General features: G+C 51.8%; 2 protein-coding genes across 7 annotated transcripts in view; both read right to left on the bottom strand.

The window, feature by feature from the left end:
* The window catches only part of Kcng2 (potassium voltage-gated channel modifier subfamily G member 2), a 46,249-nt gene extending 22,880 nt beyond the window's left edge, over positions 1 to 23,369 (bottom strand). Inside the window, exons 1-2 of one of the 6 annotated variants that reach the window (XM_047526293.1) lie at positions 23,338 to 23,367; positions 200 to 288 (exon numbers count right to left, since the gene is read on the bottom strand). The gene's annotated coding sequence lies outside the window, so the exon portion shown is untranslated. Of the gene's footprint in view, positions 1 to 199; positions 289 to 22,913; positions 23,314 to 23,337 lie in introns of those variants that run through there. The other 5 variants (XM_047526288.1, XM_047526290.1, XM_047526295.1 and 2 more) reach the window with 5 other exon arrangements.
* Positions 11,781 to 12,304, bottom strand: LOC124965427 (60S ribosomal protein L23a-like). The gene has a single exon (XM_047526299.1). The coding sequence runs from the start codon at positions 12,294 to 12,296 to the stop codon at positions 11,826 to 11,828; it is 471 nt and encodes a 156-aa protein (XP_047382255.1). The 5' UTR covers positions 12,297 to 12,304; the 3' UTR covers positions 11,781 to 11,825.
* Positions 23,370 to 23,729: the final 360 nt, after the last annotated feature.

Here is a 23,729-nt window from a genome sequence, read left to right as displayed (position 1 = left end):
AGACTGGGTTGGAAGCCCATCCTTAGCTTCCTCCCCAGCAACCATGTCCGGGGTCTATTTTAACCTGACCTGTTAAGTACCCCACCTGGGAAGCAGACGCTTCTGCAGGTGCCTGTGACCTGCAGCACTCCAAGTGAGAAGGTCTGACGAAAGGCACCTCCCAGTTCCCTGGGGCAGGTGCCCTCCTCGGACTCCTTACCCTCCACGGGGCTTCCCGCTTGGGGCTCATCCCTGGTGGTCCTCTTCAGAAGCTGCCTTCTCAGATCTCTGTCAACACCTCTCAAAGCCCTGAAGTGACAGAGAAAGGTCTGTACTTAGGCCAGGGTTCCTTGACCCCTGGGGTATACCCCGGGGGTCTCCTCACAGCATGCACGTGGCCACTGGCCGCCTGGGCTCCACGGGCCTTGGGCCTCTGATAGCTCGTGGTCACCTGGCTCCACAGGCCCCAGGCTAAGGACTCCTAACTCACGGGGGCGTTCCACATTTGATCTAATCACAACTACCTGCACCACGTGGCGCGGGCTGCAGTAGACACTTGCCAGGAACCCTTCAGACGGTGTGGCCTGCCGAGCGAGTGCTGCAGCAGCTGCACCCTCCCAGCCTCACAGGTGAGGGGACCCCAGCCTCCCACTGCTGGAGGTAAGCAGGGCTGCGCCCTGAACCTTCAGCTGGCCCGAGTCAGGCTGGCCGGCTCCCTGCCTTGGGAAGGTGCTCTGCTCCCCACAGCGGTAGCAGGCAGGCCACCACACCAGGATCAAAAGGAAGCTGGCCTCGCTTCTTCTCTACAGTCTCCAAGACCCTTACTTTCACGGGAGAACCTTTTCTTTCTCAATACAATCTCGTTTTCTTGCAAGCTCAAAATCACGAGTGTTGACTGCAGTGACTCTCTGCTGTGAGTCTGGGGCTGTGGAGGCCATCGGGAGCACCACACGCTCTCCTCACCTCCCAGGAGGCAGCCACCACGACCCAGCGCCTGGGCAGAGGCGGTGGGCAGGCCACAGGTTAGGGGGTCACAAACGCAGGTCCAAGGCTCAGGTCTCTGGGTTCATGGTTCCAGCTCAGAAATATAAAGTTCTGTCACCATCACATATAGGAACAAGGACCACAGAGAAAGCATGAACCTCAGGGGTGCTCCACAGAGACACACTGGTCTTCAGGTCGCTGCCAGTCCACTGCAGGTAGCCAATCGCTTGAGAAATGCGGCTGCGTGTGATACAGGTGAAGCAATGGGTATCACACTTGACAGCAGGAGTGACATGTGCAGACACACACAGCACACAGACACATGCACACACAGACATACATGCATGCACAGGGACAGAGGGACATGGACACACATGCATGTACACGGACAGACAAGTATGCATGCACAGACACATGCATGCACAGACATACATGCATGCACAGGGACAGAGGGACACGAACACACATATGCATGCAGTGGACAGACAAGTATGCATGCACAGACACATGCATGCACAGACATACATGCATGCACAGGGACAGAGGGACACGGACACACATATGCATGCAGTGGACAGACAAGTATGCATGCACAGACACATGCATGCACAGACATACATGCATGCACAGGGACAGAGGGACACGGACACACATATGCATGCAATGGACAGACAAGTATGCATGCACAGACACATGCATGCACAGACATACATGCATGCACAGGGACAGAGGGACACGGACACACATATGCATGCAGTGGACAGACAAGTATGCATGCACAGACACATGCATGCACAGACATACATGCATGCACAGGGACAGAGGGACACGGACACACATATGCATGCAATGGACAGACAAGTATGCATGCACAGACACATGCATGCACAGACATACATGCATGCACAGGGACAGAGGGACACGGACACACATATGCATGCAATGGACAGACAAGTATGCATGCACAGACACATGCATGCACAGACATACATGCATGCACAGGGACAGAGGGACACGGACACACATATGCATGCAATGGACAGATATGTATGCATGCGCAGGAATGGAGGGACATGGACACACGTATGCATGCACACACACACAGACACATGCACACAGACACGTGTATGAGTGCACACGGACACAGACATGTGCACATGCACATAAACATGTGCATAGACACATGTGCACATGGATACAGGCACGTGAATACAAGGAAACACATGCGTGCACATGGACACAGACACGCACAACGATGAGGGATGTGCACACATGCATCCCTTGTGTGTAAGTACCTCTGCAGGCCTGTATGCCTGAGGGTTTTAAGAGGACCATGTTCTAGTATGAGTTAGCTGCTAATTCTGTTCTGCTACATAAGAAGAGACTGTAATTAGCACATTTGTATGCAAATATACTGTCAAGACCATTTTTTCTCTGAAGTAGTCATTTACACCAGCATTTCACTCCAGAGCTCGGAGGAGGGAGGCTCAGGTCCAGCCCACAGCCCGCTATTTGAAGAACTGATGGTAGTGGGGGCGGCAAGGCCCTGCAGTCCAGGAACACAGCCCAGGAGGGGGTGGACCAGCCCCTCTTCTCCCCACGGGTCCCAGACCCCCAAGCTTCCCTCCTCTCTGGACTGGGGGGCCACCCTGTTGATAGAAGCTCCCGAGAGGTTCTGAACAGCCCTCAGACCTGGCACCTGAAAGTTGCAGTGCCAAGCTACCATCCAGGTCCTGCCAACTGGGGGAAAGAGCCCCTGTTGGGCTGGACACTGTTCACCCTAGATGCTGGCGAGTGAGCAGATGGCTTAGAGGCAGAGATGCTGACAGAGGCTGGGAAAGCAAAGGAGATTTGGTTTGAAATTCTCATGGCTCTCTTAGGGGTCCAGTCTACCTGTGCCCATCAGCAGTAGTAGGGAGTGTGTCCCTCAGGAACCAGTGGCCCTGTGCCAGAAGGGCACGCAGGGGAAGAGAAGGGCAGAGGCAACACCTTGTGCCCAGGGGACACCCAGGGGTGCCCAGTGTCACCGGGCTTGCCAACAGCACCATGCCCTCCCTGTGGGTCCTGACCAGCAGCTCTGCTCCCGGTCAGGCTGGGGCAGCAAGGCCCAGCCAGGACAAGTAACTGGCAACGTGGGGGCTGCCTCGGGGCTGCGCCTGGTTGCCTGGCAGCTTCCATGTATTCCAACCAGGAGGGGTGACCTCACACGGCATTTGGAAGAGTGGCCGGCCCAGGGTAGTGCTGACGGCCAGGCCATGTCTCTCCACCAGCAGGTGCACAAAGAGACATTCCCAGAGGTGCGCACCAGAGTGGGTGGGGAAGTTCTGGTGATTTCTACTTTCTTCGTGTTTTTCTGTCCTGCACTTTTCCTTTTTTCCCCCCTTTACAAAAGATACAGGTAATTTTAGTACCTATTCTAATTTTAGGGGAGGGCCCTCCTTGAGGTGCACGTCCTCCAGGAGGTGGGCTGCTTTCCAGGGGGAATCCGACCCACAGGACGGCACAGAGGGGGCTCCAGCCAAGGAGCACGTCTCGCAGGCATGGAAGATTTTCACTAGAACATTGACAAGGCTCTGGAGTGCGGGTGTGGACTTGAACAGGTGGACGGACGCAGTCCTGTTCTTGGACAGGACAGCGTTAGGGAGATGTTTCCCCTCAGTTGATGTGTAAATTTAATTCAGTTCCCGTTCAATGGAATCGAGAACTACCTATTTTGTGGAGTCAGACACGTTTTTGTAAAATTCAAATGTGGAAGGGCAGCAGGGGCACAGAGACGCCACGTGGAGAAAAGCTAACGTGGACGGGGTTCCCAAACACCAAGCCGAGAGTCTCAGGGAAATGTAAATGGGCACGTGACAGGGAAGCGGCTCTCACAGGGGCAGAGCCCAGACACCACCCATCAGAGGTGGACGCCTGTCCGTGCCTTGGGACCCAGAACTCGAGAGAGCCACACCCCTCGTGCGGCTGGGAGGAGGCCACTTGCTGTGCTGGGAGGGCAGCCCTCGCAGGGGTCCAGCAGCACCGGCCGGTTACCTTCAGGTACTGCTGCTCTGGATGTGGACGCGCCTATGCAGGGCATCTGCCTGCAGACGGATGGAACCACACAGCGTGGAAACACACAGATATGGGCGTCCACAGGTATGCTGCCGTGTGAAGAGGGTCAGGGCCTGCAGCTGGCGTGGTGACCTCCAGGACACAGCGCAGCAGGAGAGCCTACGTGCTCCAGAGTGCACAGCCTGCGGCACTGAGTGTAAGACAGGTGTTCCAACGGCAGCCGGGCACTCCTCCCCTGGACAGAGGGGCAGAGGGGCAGCTGGGCACTGCAGGACAGCCTCTCAGAGGCAGGTGGGAGGGGACTCAGACTGCAGGGTGTGTCACACCCTCTCCATCCCAGGACTGAACCCAAACCCAGGAGGGGCTCATTGACCAAATGTCCCCAGGCAAGTCCCAAGACCACCCTGGGGCACAGAGCAGGCGGTCAAGGCTGAAGAACTGTGCACAAGAGTCTGCCCAGGCCAGGAGGCCTCTGGGGGCAAGAGCAACCCCTCGGAGTGTCCCAACCGGGAGGCCCGCGAGGCAAGATCCTGGACTGGGCACTGTGCCCACCGTCAGAGGAGCCGTGGCTCCGAGGAGCAGAGGCACGGCTGGCCCTGCCACGTCGGGGCAGTTGGGCACACATGCTGCAACCCCGCAGCTTTTCTGAGAGTCTAAGTAGTTCAAACGGGAGCTTTAGAAATTCTGACTTTTCCAGGTTAAGCCCTGAGACACTGGAATGAGAAGTCTTGAGCCTGGATCTGAAAAGTTTTGCTGAAATCATCTCGCTCTGAGTATCGTTGGGCTGCTCACATTCTGGAATGGCCCATCGAAATCTCAACCATGCTTTGTGCATAAATGGGATTGCGGGGCCCCTGAGGAACCAATGCAGCTGAAATGGGAGCCATGAGCAGGCCTCCGGCTTCAAGGGTAACCCAGGAAGTGGCACCAGAAACATCAGGCAGAGGCTCCTCAGAGAGTCCAGAACTAACCCTGCCCTCTGTGGCCACCACTTCAGAAAAGGGTGCCACGGTGGTTCAGTGTGGAAGGACAGGAGACCCACATGCAGGACAGGGGAGGCTTCCTCGCACCAGAGGCCCAAGTTCAGGAAAAACAGATCGACTGGACTTCATTAAAGTTTTAAAAACTTTCATGTGTCAAAGGCCACTATGGACAGACTGGGAGAAAGTACCTGCAAACCCTCACTGAGAAAGGTCAGTGTCAAGGACACAAAGATGGAAGATGACCCAATTCAAACGCTGGGCAAAAGACCAGGTGCAGTGGCCACACCTCTAATCCCAGCTACCCAAGAGGCTGAGGCAGGTGGTTTGCAAGTTCCAGGCTGGTGTGGGCAACTTAAGGAGACCCTGTATCAAAACCAAAAATAAAATGGGGGCTGGGGATGTGACTACTGGCTTCAATGCACAGGACCAAAAAAAAAAAAAAACAAAAAAACAAAAAAAAACGCAGTTTCGAGTGTGATGCACTCCTGTGATCCCCAGAGGCTGAGGCAGGAGGATGGCAAGATCAAGGCCAGTCTCCATAACTTAGCAACGTAGCAACTTAGAAAGGCCTAACCAATAATTTTTAAAAAGGGCTGGGGTTGCCGAGTTCTACAAGACCTTCAAGAACTCATTCCAATACTTCTCAAAGTATTCCAGGAAATAGAAAAGGAGAGTACCCTACCGAACTCATTCTATGAAGCTAATATCACCCTCATACCCAAACCAGGCAAAGACACATCAAGGAAAGAAAATCTTAGACCAATATCCTTGATGAATATAGATGCAAAGATCCTTAACAAAATATTGGCAAACTGTATCCAAAAGCATATTAAGAAAATCGTGCACCACGATCAAGTGGGGTTCATCCCTGGAATGCAAGGATGGTTCAACATCCGTAAATCAATAAACGTAATCCATCATGTCAATAGACTTAAGGATAAGAATCATGTGGTTATTTCAATTGATGCAGAAAAAGTGTTCAACAAAATACAACACCTCTTCATGCTCAAAACACTAGAAAAAATAGGGATAGTAGGAACATACCTGAACATTGTAAAGGCTATTTATGCTAAGCCCATGGCCAACATCATTCTTAATGGAGAAAAACTGAAACCATTCCCTTTAAAACGGGAACAAGACAGGGATGTCTTCTTTCACCACTTCTATTCAACATCGTTCTCAAAATACTAGCCAGAGCAATTAGACAGACTAAAGAAATTAAAGGGATATGAATAGGAAAAGAGGAACTTAAGCTCTCACTATATGCTGATGACATGATTCTATATTTAGAGGATCCAAAAAACTCCTCCAGAAAACTTCTAGATCTCATCAATGAATTCAGCAAAACAGCAGGCTATAAAATCAACACACATAAATCTAAAGCATTTTTATACGCAAGCGATGAAACATCTGAAAGGGAAACGAGGAAAACAACTCCATTTGCAATAGTCTCAAAAAAAAAATACTTGGGCATAAATCTAACCAAAGAGGTAAAAGATCTCTATAATGAAAACTACAAAACATTGAAGAAAGAAATTGAGGAAGACCTTAGAAGATGGAAAGATCTCCCATGTTCTTGGATAGGCAGAATTAATATTGTCAAAATGGCCATACTACCAAAAGTGCTATACAGATTCAATGCAATTCCAATTAAAATCCCAATGATGTACCTTACAGAAATAGAGCAAGCAATCATGAAATTCATCTGGAAGAATAAGAAACCCAGAATAGCTAAAGCAATCCTTAGCAGGAAAAGTGAAGCAGGGGGTATTGCAATACCAGAACTTCAACTATACTACAAAGCAATAGTAACAAAAACAGCATGGTATTGGCACCAAAATAGACAGGTAGATCAATGGTACAGAATAGAGGACATGGACACAAACCCAAATAAATACAATTTTCTCATATTAGACAAAGGTGCCAAAAATATGCAATGGAGAAAAGACAGTCTCTTCAACAAATGGTGCTGGGAAAACTGGAAATACATATACAACAGAATGAAACTAAACCCCTATCTCTCACCCTGCACAAAAATCAACTCACAATGGATCAAGGACCTCGAAATCAGACCAGAGACCTTGCATCTTACAGAAGAAAAAGTAGGTCCAAATCTTCACCTTGTTGGCTTAGGATCAGATTTCCTTAACAGGACTCCCATAGCACAAGAAATAAAAGCAAGAATCAACAACTGGGATAGATTCAAACTAAATAGCTTTCTCTCAGCAAAGGAAACTAGCAGCAATGCGAAGAGAGAGCCTACAGAGTGGGAGAATATCTTTGCCACTCATACTTCAGATAGAGCACTAATTTCCAGAATATATAAAGAACTCAAAAAACTCTACACCAAGAATACAAATAACCCAATCAACAAATGGGCTAAGGATATGAACAGACGCTTCACAGAAGATCTACAAGCAATCAACAAACATATGAAAAAATGTTCACCATCTTTAGTAATAAGAGAAATGCAAATCAAAACTACACTAAGATTCCATCTCACCCCAATTAGAATGGCGATTATCAAGAATACAAGCAACAATAGGTGTTGGAGAGGATGTGGGGGAAAAGGTACACTCATACATTGCTGGTGGGGCTGCAAATTAGTGCAGCCACTCTGGAAAGCAGTGTGGAGATTCCTTAGAAAACTTGGAATGGACCCACCATTTGACCCAGCTATCCCACTCCTCGGCCTATACCCAAAGGACTTAAAATCAGCATACTACAGAGATACAGCCACATCAATGTTCATAGCTGCTCAATTCACAATAGCCAGACTGTGGAACCAACCTAGATGTCCTTCAATTGATGAATGGATAAAGAAACTGTGGCATATATATACAATGGAATATTACTCAGCTATAAAGAATAATAAAATTATGGCATTTGCAGGCAAATGGATGAAATTGGAGAATATCATGCTAAGTGAGATAAGCCAATCTCAAAAATCCAAAAGGCGAATGATCTCACTGATAAGTGGATGATGACACATGATGGGGGGTGGGAGGGGGGTAAGAATGGAGGAAGGAGGGACTGTATAGAGGGAAAAGAGGGGTGGGAGGGGTGGGGCGGGAAGGAAAAAATAACAGAATGAATCAAACATCATTACCCTGTGTGAATGTATGAATTTGCAAATGGTATGCTGTTACTCCATGTACAAACAGAAACAACGTATCCATTTGTTTACAATAAAAATAAATTAAAAAAAAAAAAAAGGGCTGGGGTTGTGATTCAGTGGTAGAGCACCCCCGGGTTCAATCCCTGGTACTAAAAAAAAAGGCAAAGGAGTTAAATAGGCATTTCTCCAAAGAGGCAGGATGCCAGAGAGACAGTGAACAGAGGCTCACCACTCACGTCACTGGGCCAGTGAGAGGGGCCCTAGCACAATGCGCTGCCCAGGCAAAAGGGTGCGGCCGCTAAGCCGAGCACAGATCCCAGCAATGCCAGTCTAGTGCACACCCAGCGCACCTGAATGGGGTGAGCTGATGAAAGGGACGTGCTCGGCGGCACATCGCCCTCGGCTCGCGGGCACCCACCTGCCCATGAACATACAAGCAATGGACAAGCAAGTGGACCAGCAACGTGGCCGGTGCACAAGGGGCGTGGGACCTAACCTTGAGCAGCCCACGTGCTTGGCCAGATGCAGGCAGACAGGCTGCAGGGCCCTGCCTGGGCAACACCTGGGGCAGGCGAGGTGCGGTGGAGGGGTTACTGCCAATGCTAGGTTCTTCTGGGGTAATGACTTTCCAGAAAGTGTGGCGGAGCTGTGTTATAAAGGCTGAAGTGTGAAGTGTTTTGAGTTCTTTAAGTCCTGGAGATCAGTGCTCTATCCGAGGTGCACGTGGTAAAGGTTTTCTCTCATCTGTAGGCTCTCTCTTCACGTAGGCAATTGTTTCCTTTGCTGAGAAGCTTTTGAGTTTGACTCCATCCCATTTACTGATTCTTGGTTTTACTTCTTGCCCTTTAGGAGTCTTGTTAAGGAGGTCAGGTCCTACGCCCCCATGGTGAAGATTTGGGCCTACTTTTTCTTCTATTAGGTGCAGGGTTTCTGGTCTAGTGCCTAAGTCTTTGATCCTCTTTGAGTTGAGTTTCATGCATGGTGAGAGATAGGGGTTTAATTTCACTTTGTTACATGTGAATTTCCAATTTTCCCAGCACCGTTTATTTAATAGGCTATCTTTTCTCCAGTGAATGTTTTTGGCGCCTTTGTCTAGCGGTAAATGGATGGAGCTGGAGAATATCATGCTAAGCAAAATAAGCCAATCCCAAAAAACCAAAGGCCAAATGTTTTCTGCGTAAATGTTTTATGCAGATGCTAATTCACAATGGTTGGCAGGGGGCAGGGAAGAATAGTTACTTTAGATCAGGTCGAGGGTGGGGAAGGGAGCTGGGTGTGAGGGAGTGGGAAGGAGAGTAGAATGAACCAGACATTATCACCCCACGTACGTGTCACTATGCAATCAGTGGTACTGCATACCATGTGTACAGAAAATGAGAAATCATACTCCACTGTACACGATGTATCAAAGTGCACGCTACTGTCATGTATAGCTAATCAAAACAAGTGAAAAATTCTTTTGAACAATGGCCAAAGTGGTATATCTTATGTGTATTTTGCCTCAATTAAAACAAGGATCAGAGGCAGCAGGCTCCAGTTCTGCTGCACTGGAACTTTGAGGACCTGCTCTGGCTGCTTTTAGGAGGGTCACCACAGCTGACGGGATACCTGGCCTGCTGGGCCCACAACCTCGCTGCCCCAGATCTCCACGTCCTGCTCCTCTAAAGGAGCAGCCAGGACGACTGGCATTTCTGAGAGCCCCGCAGTCAGTCTCTGTGAGCAAAGGCACATGGCCACTGTCTTCCCTCAAAGTCACCCCAGGAAGCTCCTTGGGGAGGGGTGTGTCCACAATGCTCACTAAACGCGTGTGACACTCTCAGCGAGTCAGCTTTCTGGGTCTGTGACAGAATACCTGAGGAAATCAACTTGAAGGAGGAAAGACTGACCTTGGCTCAAAGGGTCAGAGGTTCCTTGTCATGGTCACTTGGCCTCATCATTTTGGGTCTGAGGCCAAACAGTTTGGAGGGGATCAGGTGGCAGAGTGAAGCTGCTCACTGCAGAGTGGCCAAGAAGCAGGGCTGCGGACAGGTCCCGGGTCAAGAGATCTTCTTCAAGGGCATGCCCCAGCCACCCACCCGTCACTAGGCCCTCCTTCAACGTCTCTGCCATCTCCCAGCAGCGACATCGGCTGGGCACCCAGCCTTCGATGTAAAGGCTCATGCCAAGTGCAGACCACAACATGCATGCATGTCACTTTTAAGTTAACCTCTCTTTTGAGACAAGTGCAGATTCAGTCATCAGGAGCCACAAAGAGAGATCCCTGGTGTCCCTCACCCAGTGTCCTGCAAAACTGAAGAGCCAGGCCAGCAGGACACAGATGCAGACACAGTTCCCCCAAGCACCCCACCAGGACCTGCTGCTCCCCTGAAGAGCACACCTCTGGACGCTGCCCCTGGCACCCCGGCTTCCTCCAGCCCCGTGGTTCAGCACCTCTGGACGCTGCCCCTGGCACCCCGGCTTCCTCCAGATCCTTTTTGAGCATGTGGTGTGCAAATATTTCCCTCCACTTCATGGCTTTTCCATTCATGCTCTTGAGGGGGTCTTTACAGAGTAGTTCTTAATTTCCATGAAGTTGAATTGATCATTGTTTTTATGGATCCTGCCCTTGGGATATCAGGTCTAAGAATTCTTTGCCTCAGGCTGGATCCCAATGATTTCCACTAAATTTTTTCTAAAAGTCATATTTTTACACTTACTTTTAAGTTCATTCCATTTGAGTAATTTTTCTTCAAGGGCTGAGATTTAGGATGTGGTTCCCCACCTGGACCCTTTGTGTGACTCTTGGTAGGTTCCATGCTCTGTCCTACTGGTCCATGTGTCTGACCTCTGTCAATACCACACTGTCTTGATTACTACAGCTTGAAGTAAGCATTAATATTGGCTAGAGTGATTTCTCCCACTGTGCTCTCCTTTTTCAAAATTGTTTTGACTGTTTTAGAGCCTGTGCTTTTCCATATGAATTTTAGAATAAGTTTTTCTATATTCTACAGAAAAAGTTGTTGGGATTTTGATACAAGCTGCATTAAACATACAGATCAGTTTGAGAACAAACACTTGTACTACAGTCTTCTAATCCATGACTATGGTATGTCCTTCAATTTATTTAGGTTTTCTTTGTTATCTTTTATCAACATTTTATAATTTGTAGCATATGAACTCCCAAAATTTTGTGTATTTATACCTGAGTATTTTATTTTTGGGGGGGTGATTGTAAATGGTCTTGTTTTTGTTTCTTTGTGGTGCTGGAGATTGAACCCAGGGCCTTGAGCATGCTAAGCAAGTGTTCTAGCATTAAGCCACATCCTCAGTGTGGCCTTGTGGTTTTCCTTTGGGTTCTACATGCTAATTGTTGGCACACAGAACTGTGACTCATTTGGTTTTGATCATTCACACTGCCATACTGCCAAACTCACTTATTTGTTCTAGGAGCTTTTGGGGGATACATTTCTTGGAATTTTTTACATAGATCATTGTATCATTTGCAAATAGAGTTATATTTGCTCTTTTACAGTTTGTATGTCCTTTATTTCATTTTCTTCACTTTTAAAACTTTCAGTATTATGCTGAACAGCAGTGGTGAGAGTGAGCAGCCCTTTCTTGTTCCTGATCCTAGAAGAAAAACTTTCAGTCTTTTCGCATGTAGGTTTTTTTTTTTTTAGGTTGAAAAAAAAAGGGGGTATATTTAGAATTAGACAGCTGGACTCTGTTTAGATGATCCCAATTTTGTTGGCAACATCCAAAGCATCATAATCAGGAGCCAGTCGAACGTACGCCTTCTTCTCTCCATCAGGCCTAATCAGGGTGTTAACCTTGGCCACATCAATGTCATAGAGCTTCTTTACAGCTTGTTTGATCTGGTGTTTGTTGGCCTTGACATCCACAATGAACACAAGTGTGTTGTTGTCTTCAATCTTCTTCATGGCTGACTCAGTGGTCAGGGGGAACTTAATGATGGCATAGTGGTCAAGCTTGTTTCTCCTGGGGGCACTCTTCCGAGGATATTTGGGCTGCCTCCAGAGCCACAACGTCTTGGGTTGCTGGGAGGTAGGTGATGTGCGGATCTTCTTCTTTTTATGGCTGTGGACACCCTTCAGCACTGCCTTCTTGGCCTTCAAAGCTTTTGCTTTTGCTTCAGCTTTGGGAGGGGCAGGAGCTTCCTTCTTAGCTTTCGGCGCCATCTTGGTGAAAAAGCGCCTGTAGGTTTTTGTAGATGCTCTTTATCAAGTTGAAGATTTATTTCTAGATTTCTGGGAGTTTTTATCATGTGCAGGGGTTGGATCTTGTTAAATGATTTTCTGCATCAGTTGATGTGATCATGTATCTTATGGTGATATGGTGGAACATACTTGTTGATTTTTGAACATTGAACTAGGTTTTCATGCCTGGATTAAATTTTACTTGGTTCAGTAGCTTATATATTGCTGAATTCAATTTTCTGATATCTTGTAGAAGATTCAGAATCTGCCTGTATGAAAGATCTGACCTCTTGTTTTCTTTTTGGTACTGTCTTTGTCTACTATGATCATCAGGTAATGCTGACCCCTCTCTTCTTTGAATGTTGGATAGACTTTTCCAGTGAAATTTTCCTTGGGAGTTCTTTTTCAGGAGTTTTTAAAGAATTCAATGTTGTTACTTACTTTACTCATGTTAGACCTTTCCTCTTTCTAATGTAAGCATTGGGTGCTAGCAACTTCCCACTCAGAACCAATCGGGCATATTTTGATCAATTGTATTTTCATTTTTATTAGGTCCTAGGCCTTTAAAATTTTCTTTTGAGGCTTCCATTTTGGCCCGTAGATTAACTAAAAGTGTATTACTTAACTCCCTAGATTTGGAAGCTTTCCTGTTGTCTTTCTGCTGTGATTCTTTACTCTGTTTGTTTGTGTCTTTTGCCTTTTGGGGAGGTTTTCAGGTATTCTGTCTTCAAACACTTTTCCAGCCCCACTCCTTTCTCCTGTTTCTAGGACCAGAGGATATAAATGTTGATAGGTTTGTTACTGTCACACAGATCCCTGTGACTCTGTGCATTTTTTCCAGTCTTTTTTTTTTCTCTGTTGTTGATATTGTGTAATTTCTATTGATCCGTCCTCCAGTTCATGGATTCTATCTTCTGTCATCTTCTACTATTTGCCCTCATGCAGCAAGGCTTTTTAAAATTGTCATTGTATTTTCGAGTTCTATAATTTCATGTTTTCCCTTTTTATATCTTCTATTTCTTTGCCAAGATTTTCTATTCTTTTATTTGTTCAGGAAAACTTGTAACTGATTGGTGAAGCCTACTTTAAAATACTGGGCATAAAATCCCTACATCAGATTCATCTCAGTGTTGGGGTCTGTTGTCTTTTTTTTCATTCATATTTTGTTTTTTCTGGTTCTTGGTATGAGGAGTGAATTTTTATTGAATCATGGATATTTTGGGTGCTAATTCTTTTGCATGTGAATATCCAGTTGTTCCAGCACCATTAGTGAAGAGACAATTGATACCGTGGTCAAAACTCAGCCTACCTTGGTTCAGTCCACAACACCACACAACAACCTAACAGTGAAAATCAGCTGGTCACTGATATATGTGTTAATTTTGGACTTGCAATTCAGCTGGTCACTGATATATGTGTTAATTTTGGACTTGCAGTTCTATACCATTGCTCATGATGTCTCTCCTTGTGTCAATACCACACAATTTTGATTACTGTAACTTTGTAATAAGTTTTAGCAAGTAGAGTGATTATTGCAACTTTCCTCTTTTTCAGGATACTTTTTGATGTATATTGTTGATGTATGTTGGTCCTTTGTGATTATACATGAATTTTAGAATTGGCCTATCCATTTCTGCAATAAGGCAGCCGGGATTCTCACAGTGACTGTGTTGAACCTGTACATCAGTTTGGGGAGTATTCCCACCTTAAAAATGTTAAGCGCTCCAATCCATGAACACAAGATATGTTCTCATTTATTTAGATCTCCTTTAGTTTCTTTCAACAATGTCTTATAGTTTTTGAATGCACAAGTCTTGCATCTCTTTGGCCAAATTTCTTCCTACATCTTTCATTATTATTATTGATTCTATTATTTTTGATATTAGTATAAGTAGAATTCCTTACTCAATGTCCTTCCCAGATTGTTCACTAGTAGTATATAGAAATGCAAGTGATGTCTGAGTACTGATTCTAAGTTCTGGTTTGTTCTGTTATAGAGCCACGGTTGAGTGGAACCGGACTGAACTGTGTCTATGGTTCGAGAGTCTTTTTCATTCAGGGACTGGGAAGTGTGTACTTGCAGAGTTTTAAGTTTGCTTATTGATTTTGCTTTCTACCTTTGCTGCTTCTCCTTGCTAGGTTTGCTCTGGTATCTGACAGCAGTGGGTCAAAACTATCCCTCAGCTGTGATCTGCCAGGCCACAGCACTGCCCTGTGTGATGACACATTCCCCACACTCCCTCCTGAGCAGGACTCCGCTGGCCTCCACTCTCTTTTCCAAGTCTTCCTTTTATTTTATTTTATTTTTGGTACCAGGGATTGAACCCAGGGGTGCTCAATCACTGGGCCACATCCCCAAGTCTTTTTATTTAATTATTTTTTAAGTTTTGAGACAGGGTCTTGTTACGTTGCTGAGGCTGGCCTCAAACTTGTGATTCTCCTGCTTCAGCCTCCCCAGGTGCTGGTATTACAGGCATGAGCCATCTACCCACTCAAGTGTTCCTTTCAAAGTTTCTCTTTCTATAACTTTCCCCTCAGTCTTTTTCTCTCAGACTATTTCTAAGTTCCTCCTGTTTTTAAAACTCATCCTGCATAAGAGAGAGCAGGCTTTCCACATGAGAAGCACCATGCAGGGAGCTCACAAAGGCTGCTAGGACTCTCCTCCCCAAACTCTGACGCAGACAGTGGCGGCTCCTGTCATCTGTCTGGCTCTCCAGACCCCTGGAGAGACTAAAGGTCTGGGCTCAGCAAGAGCCATGTGCACAACAAGAGCCACTGCAGGGCCAGGAGCCCACTGACCCCATTAGCCAGAGGCTAGGGCCTCTGGGGACAGGAGGAGTCACTGAGGGGCTTCTGTAAACCTGTGGCCACTGCTCTGTTGGACTGGGTGAGCCACTTCCTCTCCCCAGAGGGACACTGTCCAAAGAGGATGTCAAGACAGACCTGAGTGGGCTGGGATCAAAAGTGTGGGGTGTCATGATTGCCAAGAGGGACACTAAGTGCTGCCAGGGGCGGGAGGACGCAGGGCACACAGGACAGGGCTGGCCATTCAGGAAAGTGAACTTAGTGAGTCTTTGCCACTCACTCCCACTTGGTAACAGGGAGTGAACACTTGGAGGACAGAGGACGTGCAGAGACCACTGACCAAAATCCTGAGCCTGCAAAGGGCCCCACGCAGCGTAAGGGCAGCGAGCAGCCCTGCCTGGGTCCGCCCTGCACCCCAGGTTCCTAGCTCCAAGGCCTGTGCCATCCAGGGAGCCAGGGTCTGGCTCAGTTCTTACCTCCACACATCAAAGAAGAGGAAGTGTTCCCAAAGCTTGCACAAATCGAAGTCTGGTTCCAAGAGGAGGGTGAGGGACGTGGCCAGAGTCTGGTGCCAAGAGGAGGGTGAGGGACGTGGCCAGAGTCTGGTGCCAAGAGGAGGGTGAGGGACGTGGCCAGAGTCTGGTGCCAAGAGGAGGGTGAGGGACGTGGCCAGAGTCTGGTTCCAAGAGGAGGGTGAGGGACGTGGCCAGAGTCTGGTGCCAAGAGGAGGGTGAGGGACGTGGCCAGAGTCTGGTTCCAAGAGGAGGGTGAGGGGCAGTGGCCAGAGTCTGGTTCCAAGAGGAGGGTGAGGGACGTGGCCAGAGTCTGGTGCCAAGAGGAGGGTGAGGGACGTGGCCAGAGTCTGGTGCCAAGAGGAGGGTGAGGGGCAGTGGCCAGAGTCTGGTTCCAAGAGGAGGGTGAGGGACGTGGCCAGAGTCTGGTGCCAAGAGGAGGGTGAGGGACGTGGCCAGAGTCTGGTTCCAAGAGGAGGGTGAGGGGCAGTGGCCAGAGTCTGGTTCCAAGAGGAGGGTGAGGGACGTGGCCAGAGTCTGGTGCCAAGAGGAGGGTGAGGGGCAGTGGCCAGAGTCTGGTTCCAAGAGGAGGGTGAGGGACGTGGCCAGAGTCTGGTTCCAAGAGGAGGGTGAGGGACGTGGCCAGAGTCTGGTTCCAAGAGGAGGGTGAGGGGCAGTGGCCAGAGTCTGGTTCCAAGAGGAGGGGAGGGGCAGTGGCCAGAGTCTGGTTCCAAGAGGAGGGTGAGGGACGTGGCCAGAGTCTGGTTCCAAGAGGAGGGTGAGGGACGTGGCCAGAGTCTGGTGCCAAGAGGAGGGTGAGGGACGTGGCCAGAGTCTGGTGCCAAGAGGAGGGTGAGGGACGTGGCCAGAGTCTGGTTCCAAGAGGAGGGTGAGGGACGTGGCCAGAGTCTGGTGCCAAGAGGAGGGTGAGGGGCAGTGGCCAGAGTCTGGTTCCAAGAGGAGGGTGAGGGACGTGGCCAGAGTCTGGTTCCAAGAGGAGGGTGAGGGACGTGGCCAGAGTCTGGTTCCAAGAGGAGGGTGAGGGGCAGTGGCCAGAGTCTGGTTCCAAGAGGAGGGGAGGGGCAGTGGCCAGAGTCTGGTTCCAAGAGGAGGGTGAGGGACGTGGCCAGAGTCTGGTTCCAAGAGGAGGGTGAGGGACGTGGCCAGAGTCTGGTTCCAAGAGGAGGGTGAGGGGCAGTGGCCAGAGTCTGGTTCCAAGAGGAGGGGAGGGGCAGTGGCCAGAGTCTGGTTCCAAGAGGAGGGTGAGGGACGTGGCCAGAGTCTGGTTCCAAGAGGAGGGTGAGGGACGTGGCCAGAGTCTGGTGCCAAGAGGAGGGTGAGGGACGTGGCCAGAGTCTGGTGCCAAGAGGAGGGTGAGGGACGTGGCCAGAGTCTGGTTCCAAGAGGAGGGTGAGGGACGTGGCCAGAGTCTGGTTCCAAGAGGAGGGTGAGGGGCAGTGGCCAGAGTCTGGTTCCAAGAGGAGGGTGAGGGATGTGGCCAGAGTCTGGTTCCAAGAGGAGGGTGAGGGACGTGGCCAGAGTCTGGTGCCAAGAGGAGGGTGAGGGACGTGGCCAGAGTCTGGTGCCAAGAGGAGGGTGAGGGACGTGGCCAGAGTCTGGTTCCAAGAGGAGGATGAGGGGCAGTGGCCAGAGTCTGGTTCCAAGAGGAGGGTGAGGGGCAGTGGCCAGAGTCTGGTGCCAAGAGGAGGGTGAGGGACGTGGCCAGAGTCTGGTTCCAAGAGGAGGGTGAGGGACGTGGCCAGAGTCTGGTTCCAAGAGGAGGGTGAGGGACGTGGCCAGAGTCTGGTTCCAAGAGGAGGGTGAGGGACGTGGCCCTTCTTCCCGCCACGACTTCCGATTCCAGCTTTGGACGACGTGGGGCTTTGGGGACAGCCCCGGGACTGCCTAGAAAGGCCCAGTGCCCCCTTATTGATTCTTCCAGGGGAGGCATTCACGCGGCTCCTGGCTTTGGGCTGCGAGGGGCTGATGCATGTCTGTGAGCGATGCTCAAAGACAACAGAGAGCCAGATGCACTTCCCACACAGCCGGCTGTGCTGTGCCAGGACACGGAGGACCAAGCTGCCTCCAGTCAAGTGCCGGCTCCACCCACCTTGCTCTAAAAGTCGCCATGCGCGGCAGGATCTCGAGTCCCATCCAGAGTGCGCTCCTGCCGAGGCCTGACAGGAATGGGAAGGGCCCAGAACATCCCTTGCTTGGAAGCCCAGCCAGGAACCAGGTGGCCATGCCCAGGGAACATCCTGCTCAGGTGCTGTTCAGTGAGCACTGCTGATCTACCCACCCTGCGAACTGCGACAGGCCCAGAGCTGCAGAAGCCTCCTGGGACCACACAGCGGTCCCCGAGAGCCTCCTGGCCAACACAAGCAGCCAGCAGCCACTTGACGTGAGATGAGGCCCAAGATGGCAGAAACTGCCCAGGGACGCAGCTCTCCACCCAGGTGGCTCACTCCAGGGGCCTCTGCCAAGGTCTGTGCAGCTGCAGCAGATCAATCCCCAAGGTCGTGTGTGCCTGTGACTCTGGTGCTTGGGTGGGTCCCCAGGAAGTGACAAGATCAGACGAAGTCCCCTTTAACTCACTCAGAGGTGAACACCGGTGCTTAGGGCTGGGGCCCCTGGGAGTGATCAGGAGGCCGTGACTGTGGTGGGCACCTGACTGACAGGGACACACACGGGCTCCTGCCAGGGATGTAGCCCAGGAGGCCCTCGCCCTGCAACCTGCTGCTTGGACTCCCAGACTCCAACCATGAGCCCAAATAACTTTCTCTTTAAAAATCACCCTGTCCCAGGTATTTTCTTGACATATATATTTAGATGGACACAATACCTTTATTTTTTTATTTTTATGTGGTGCTCAGGATCAAACCTAGGGCCTCATGCGTGGTGAGCACTCTACCACCCAGCCACACCCCAGGCCCGGTACTTTCTTATAGTAAGGAGAGGCTGCTACACCTACGTTCCACTGTCACACTGAGACTGGGGTCATGAAGAAACCCCAACACCACCTGCCCAGCTCAGACGCAGCTGACCTCCTGGGTCTCCACTCTGGTCTCTCCACCACCTGCTGGCTGATGGAAAGGTGCCTGCCTGGCACACGGAGTGTGTGTGCTTGCTTGTATTTTCCACAATCCCACAGTGCTGGGGACTTGAACCTGGGCCCCCAGCATGAGAGGCAGGCACTCTATATGGCCAGCCCTGTGTGTGCTTGCATTAGCCCTCAAAGACTCTGGATTTTAGAAGTTGAGGTATTTTTCTGATTCTTTTTTTTTGTGTGTAGGGGGTGCCAGGGATTGAACTCAGGGACACTCAATCCTATTTTGTATTTTATTTAGAGACAGGGTCTCACTGAGTTCCTTAGTGCCTCCCCGTTGCTGAGGCTGGCTTTGAACTCTCAATCCTCCTGCCTCAGCCTCCCCAGCCACTGGAATTACAGGTCTGCGCCACTTTGCTTGGCTGAGTTTTTCTAATTCTAATGAATCACTCCCAGAAGAGAATCCCGCCCATGTTAAATAACTGGGAATGTCTGCAAACTTGACTTCCTCTTGCCGGGCTGCCACATACATGTGGCCCGATGACATCAGCGGCTGACATCAGGCTTGCAGCAGGCTGCATGGCAGAAGGCAAGCACACAGTCACCGTGACACCCACGCAAGCCATGTGACAAACACAGGCAACAGCCCCAGCCCCAAGGTCACCACAGGAAGACAGGCCTGTGACAGGCATGCTGAGGGACCAGGCAGTAACACTGAAGTGGGCACGGGAAGTGGGCACGGGAAGTGGGCACGGGCCTGGCCCAGGGCAGAGCAAGGGTCCTGGAGGAGCCTGCTGGGCCCGCACACACGCACACCTCCTGGCCAGGACAGGCCTGGAAGGCTGGGGCAGCAACGCGGGGTGCACAAGGTGGTGAGGAGCTCAGGGCACTAGCATCCTACTAGGGAGCCGGCATCCCCAAGTTCCTCATCAAACCGAGCACCTCAGGTTTGTCTGTAAAGATGTCCACGTTAGTGGTGCTCAAGGTCTGACCGGCCTCAGCGCGGCTGTGTCCAGAGCTGCCTGCAGGCCCCGTGCTCAGCCTCACAGGTGGAGCCAGGGCAGGACCTGCGTTCACTGGCTCAGTTCCCACCACGCACGGTCACGGGACCCTGAGGGCTGTCTGGAGCCTGCGCTCAGCGCTGCTCGTGGGTTTGCCACACCTGGCGGCCCTGATTGGCTCAGAGCCCCTTGAGGTCCACAGGCGGGGGGCAGTGCCAGCCTGGAGCCCACGCGGTGCCTGGAGCTGAGGGTCAGGCACACAAGAGAGTACCTGCCACCACACTAATCCTCTACAGAACCATATTTGTCTGCCAGGCTGGAATTCAGTAAAAATTCTGCCATATTCAGATCGGAGCAGTTTCTGATGCTCCACCTGGCCCCTGAATTCTAGCCTTTGCGCTCACATGCCCAGCACCGCCAAGACTAACTCACATTTAAACTCCGTCATCTAAATATCTGAGAAGGTTAAAAATAACCAGGAGGGTCATTAAGTTCTGGAAAGTGCCGCCCAGGCTCCTGGTCCCAGCAGTGTCCTGGTCCCTCCTCACTGGAGCAGCAGTTCCCAGCAGGTGCAGCTCACAGGGGCCGTGGAGGAAGAGGGCACTAAATTAAGAGCTGGATCCCAACAGGCAGGAGGGGAGAGCCTGCTGTGTCTGTGCCTCGCCCAGGGCCTCGGCCTGCACAGCAGGTGGGCTCTCCCTGGTGGAATGAAGCAACATGGGGCCTTCCGTTACTATCTTACATTTCCATTGGCCTTTTTCTAAACTCACCATCAAATTTAAATACTGGATGCTTTCTTTTTAGTAAATGTATTACTGATTTTACTTGTTCTGATAAAAAGTCTCTCCTCTGGAACTGAGAGCACCAAGACATCTCGCAGTACGCATTTCTCATCTGACACGGGTCAGAATGCACACACAGCTGACGATCTGCTCACGTGGGGGCCACCAAGGCCCACGACCTATGCTGCCCCCAGGCAGTTTACACTGCTTCTCAAGTGGCATCCCGGGAGTGCTCAGACCCATCTGGTAGACAGACCACAGGTGCCTGCAGTGAGATGCCCAGCAGGAAAAGGGCCAGCTTACCTCCCGGGTCTATCTTAGCTTCACTGTGAAAGGGAACTGCTGGATTCTTCCATGGAGATAACCAGACTGTGAGAGAGATTGGAGTTTCTTGGCTGCCAGAAGGGACCCTGAGTACTCCCACGCATGAGGCACGTGTACAGGGTCCAGCCCCAGGGGTGGACTCTGGCCCTTGGTACTTTGGGTGCCGGTCTGAGCACTCCTCACAGTGGACTAGCAGGACCCCTGAGGACAGACACTTGACCTCCAGCAAATGGGAGCCCCTCCATTACCAAAGAACACTCCTAGACAGATCAGACCCCTAAATGTCTCCACTTCCCATGAAATCACCATCAGATACTCAGATATTCAGACCTGTGTGGCCCTCTGGAGCCCCTGGGCCATCCTTGTTCATCCTGTCCTGCACCACACACATCCCTGTGCCGCCCATCTGCTCCCCCTCAAGCTGCCCCCACACATCCGCACAGGGCTGCCAGAGTCACCAGCACCTCCCACTCCAAACAGTCCTCTGGCTCTCCTGCCCTCCTGGTGCCTGGGAGACACCCTTCTCCTGGAACCCCAGTCGGGACCAGGAGACAGGAAGACTGACTGCCAGATATGCTCATCCTCTACAGAGGCTGAGGACCCCAGGATGGTACTCTCCAGGGCAAACCCCACATTTTATCATTTCCCACCAACCTGTGCTCCACAAGACCTATTAACCATGCACATATACCTGTAATCATGATAATGCGCTCCCAGCCATTTCCTGGGCAGAAATTCTTAATTATAATTCAAACAATCAGCCCGCACACACTTTCTGAGCATCTGCAGGACTCTATCAGGCACTGAAAAGGGAAAACCACAGAGCCCACTCTGGCAGCCAGGAGCAGGGACCCTTCTTCCTTCCTGTGTCTCCACAAATATACACAAATTATTTCTTAAATCATGGAAATCTCAAGGTATCAAAAGTTTGCAAAGTGGAATGTATATATTGGCACCAGCCTTAGAAAGACCTGAAAGCTGTTTCCCCTCCCCAGCAAGACAGCAACAACGTCACCTCTGGGCAGCACAACACACCCACATCTCTGAGGCTGGCACCCAACCAGGACCGACAGTCAAGTGGATTTTGACCCGTCACGTGATACAAATTCATAGTTCAAGGGAATGAGCAATTCCACCCCACCCAGAAGGAGGCCCCGAGCTCAGCCCTGCAGCCTGAGGGGAGGTAGGGGCAGGGAGGAGAGTCCTCTCTGCCTTCATACACAGGAGCTGGTGGACTCTGCCAGATTTCTCAGTAGAGAAGAAAACTGCTCAAGGTGATTCCCAGCGCCCCCACCAGCACTGATCCGGGGTTTGCCCTCTGACCCAAGGGTTGGGCTGAGGAGTGACCCGCTTGGAACTGCTGCAAGACTTCCCAACTGCATCCAGATCCATTATTTACAACCTGACAAGGGCAGCCAAAGGTAAATGCAGAGGACTGAGGAGGCTCAGGCCAGGGCAGAAGGACTTCCTGGAAGGCTGGGGGCCCAGAAGAGCCAGGGAAAGCCAAGTTGGACAAAGGGTCAAGGGGGTCCCGAGGACAAGCCGCCACCGCCACGCTGCCTATGGGGGCAAAGTTGCGAGGGTCGGAAACCTGCATGGCAGGAGCCAGGTGGGCTGGGAAGGGACCACACTGGAGCACAAACACGCGCAGGTGCGAGGACGCCTCCTACCCCGCGACCCCGGGCACTTGAGGGCCTTGGGGGAGCGGTAGAGACCCAGAGGAGACCAATTCAACTCCCGCACTGCCCGCCGAGGTCTGGACCTCCTCAACGCCCAACACTCCTGGCCCCCTGGGGCCACTGTAGGAACCGCAGGCGCTGCCAGCGCCCCAGCTGCAGCGCCCCATCTGGTCCCGGCTCAACCGGGAAGGCGCAGCGCACGCTTAGGCTGCGAGTTTGCAGAAGTCACTGCTGCTGAAGCGGGGACCCTCCCCAAACCCAGACCGCGCGGCCGGTCGGAGAAGGCAGGGTGGGAGGGCGTCCGCGTGCGCGCGTGAGACGCGTGCACGCGCCTGTGCGGGCAAGCTGGCCGTGGGGGCGATCGCCTCACCACCTTTCTGGCCAGGAAGGCGCGTGAGCGTCACACACTCGCCCACGTCCCCAATCTTCGCGGGAGCCAGGTGCGCTCACCTTCCAAGACTGGCAGGGCAGGGAAGAGCCCTGGTCTCACCCAGGGGACCCCTGTCCCAGTCGCCGGCCCTCTGTCAGTCCCCTCTTTCTCTCACCCAGGATCCGGCAGGACGGTTGCTGGCAGACCGGGCAGGTGCAGGATCCAGGCTCCTGCGGTTGCCCGGACCTCCATGAAAGCGCACGACGCGGCCGGGCCCGCGCGTCTCCGGGGCTGGGGCGCGTGGGGCGGGGGCGGCGCCCGTGCAGCCCGCCCCGCCCCCTCAAGCGTCTTCCCCGGCTCCGCGCCCCTCGGCGTCGCGCCACCCAAGCCGAAGTGCTCACACCCGGCAGCGGCAGCCCGCGGACAGGCGCCGGCGCCCCCGTCCCCGCCCTGGCTCCCGGACCCGCGGGGTAGACCGCGGCTCCACGGAGCGCGCAACTTTACCTCGGGGCTGGCTGCCGGCTGCGCGCGCCGGCCCGCGATTCCTCTGGGCGGAGCGCGGCGTCGGCGAGCCGGCAGCCCGAGTCTGGCACCGCCCTGCCCCTCGGCCCGCGGGTCCCGCCCGCGGTGGCGCGGCGCCCTCTCGCGCCCAGCGGGGTCCTGGGGAGACCCAGAGGCGCCCAGAGCCACCCAGAGCCACCCAGAGCCACCCGGAGCAGCGCGGAGCCCCGGGGCTCTGGGAGCTTGAGGCCAGCCGCTGGGCACAGCGCTTGCAGGACCATTCCGGGACGTGGGCATGTGCACGTACACGAACACAGGCTCTTGTGCACCCAGAGCGTCGCGCATGGGCACACACACATTCACACCAGCTCTCACACCCACACATGTAGGCTCAC

Source organism: Sciurus carolinensis, chromosome 15 (genome assembly GCF_902686445.1).
Source record: "Sciurus carolinensis chromosome 15, mSciCar1.2, whole genome shotgun sequence".
Lineage (NCBI taxonomy): Eukaryota > Metazoa > Chordata > Mammalia > Rodentia > Sciuridae > Sciurus > Sciurus carolinensis.
Note: the sequence above shows the minus strand (reverse complement) of the source record. Positions and strands in the feature narration are given on the sequence as shown.

Excerpts from the sequence above, each read along its gene's own strand:
- LOC124965427 (XM_047526299.1), bottom strand. The coding sequence starts at position 12,296 with ATGGCGCCGAAAGCTAAGAAGGAAGCTCCTGCCCCTCCCAAAGCTGAA.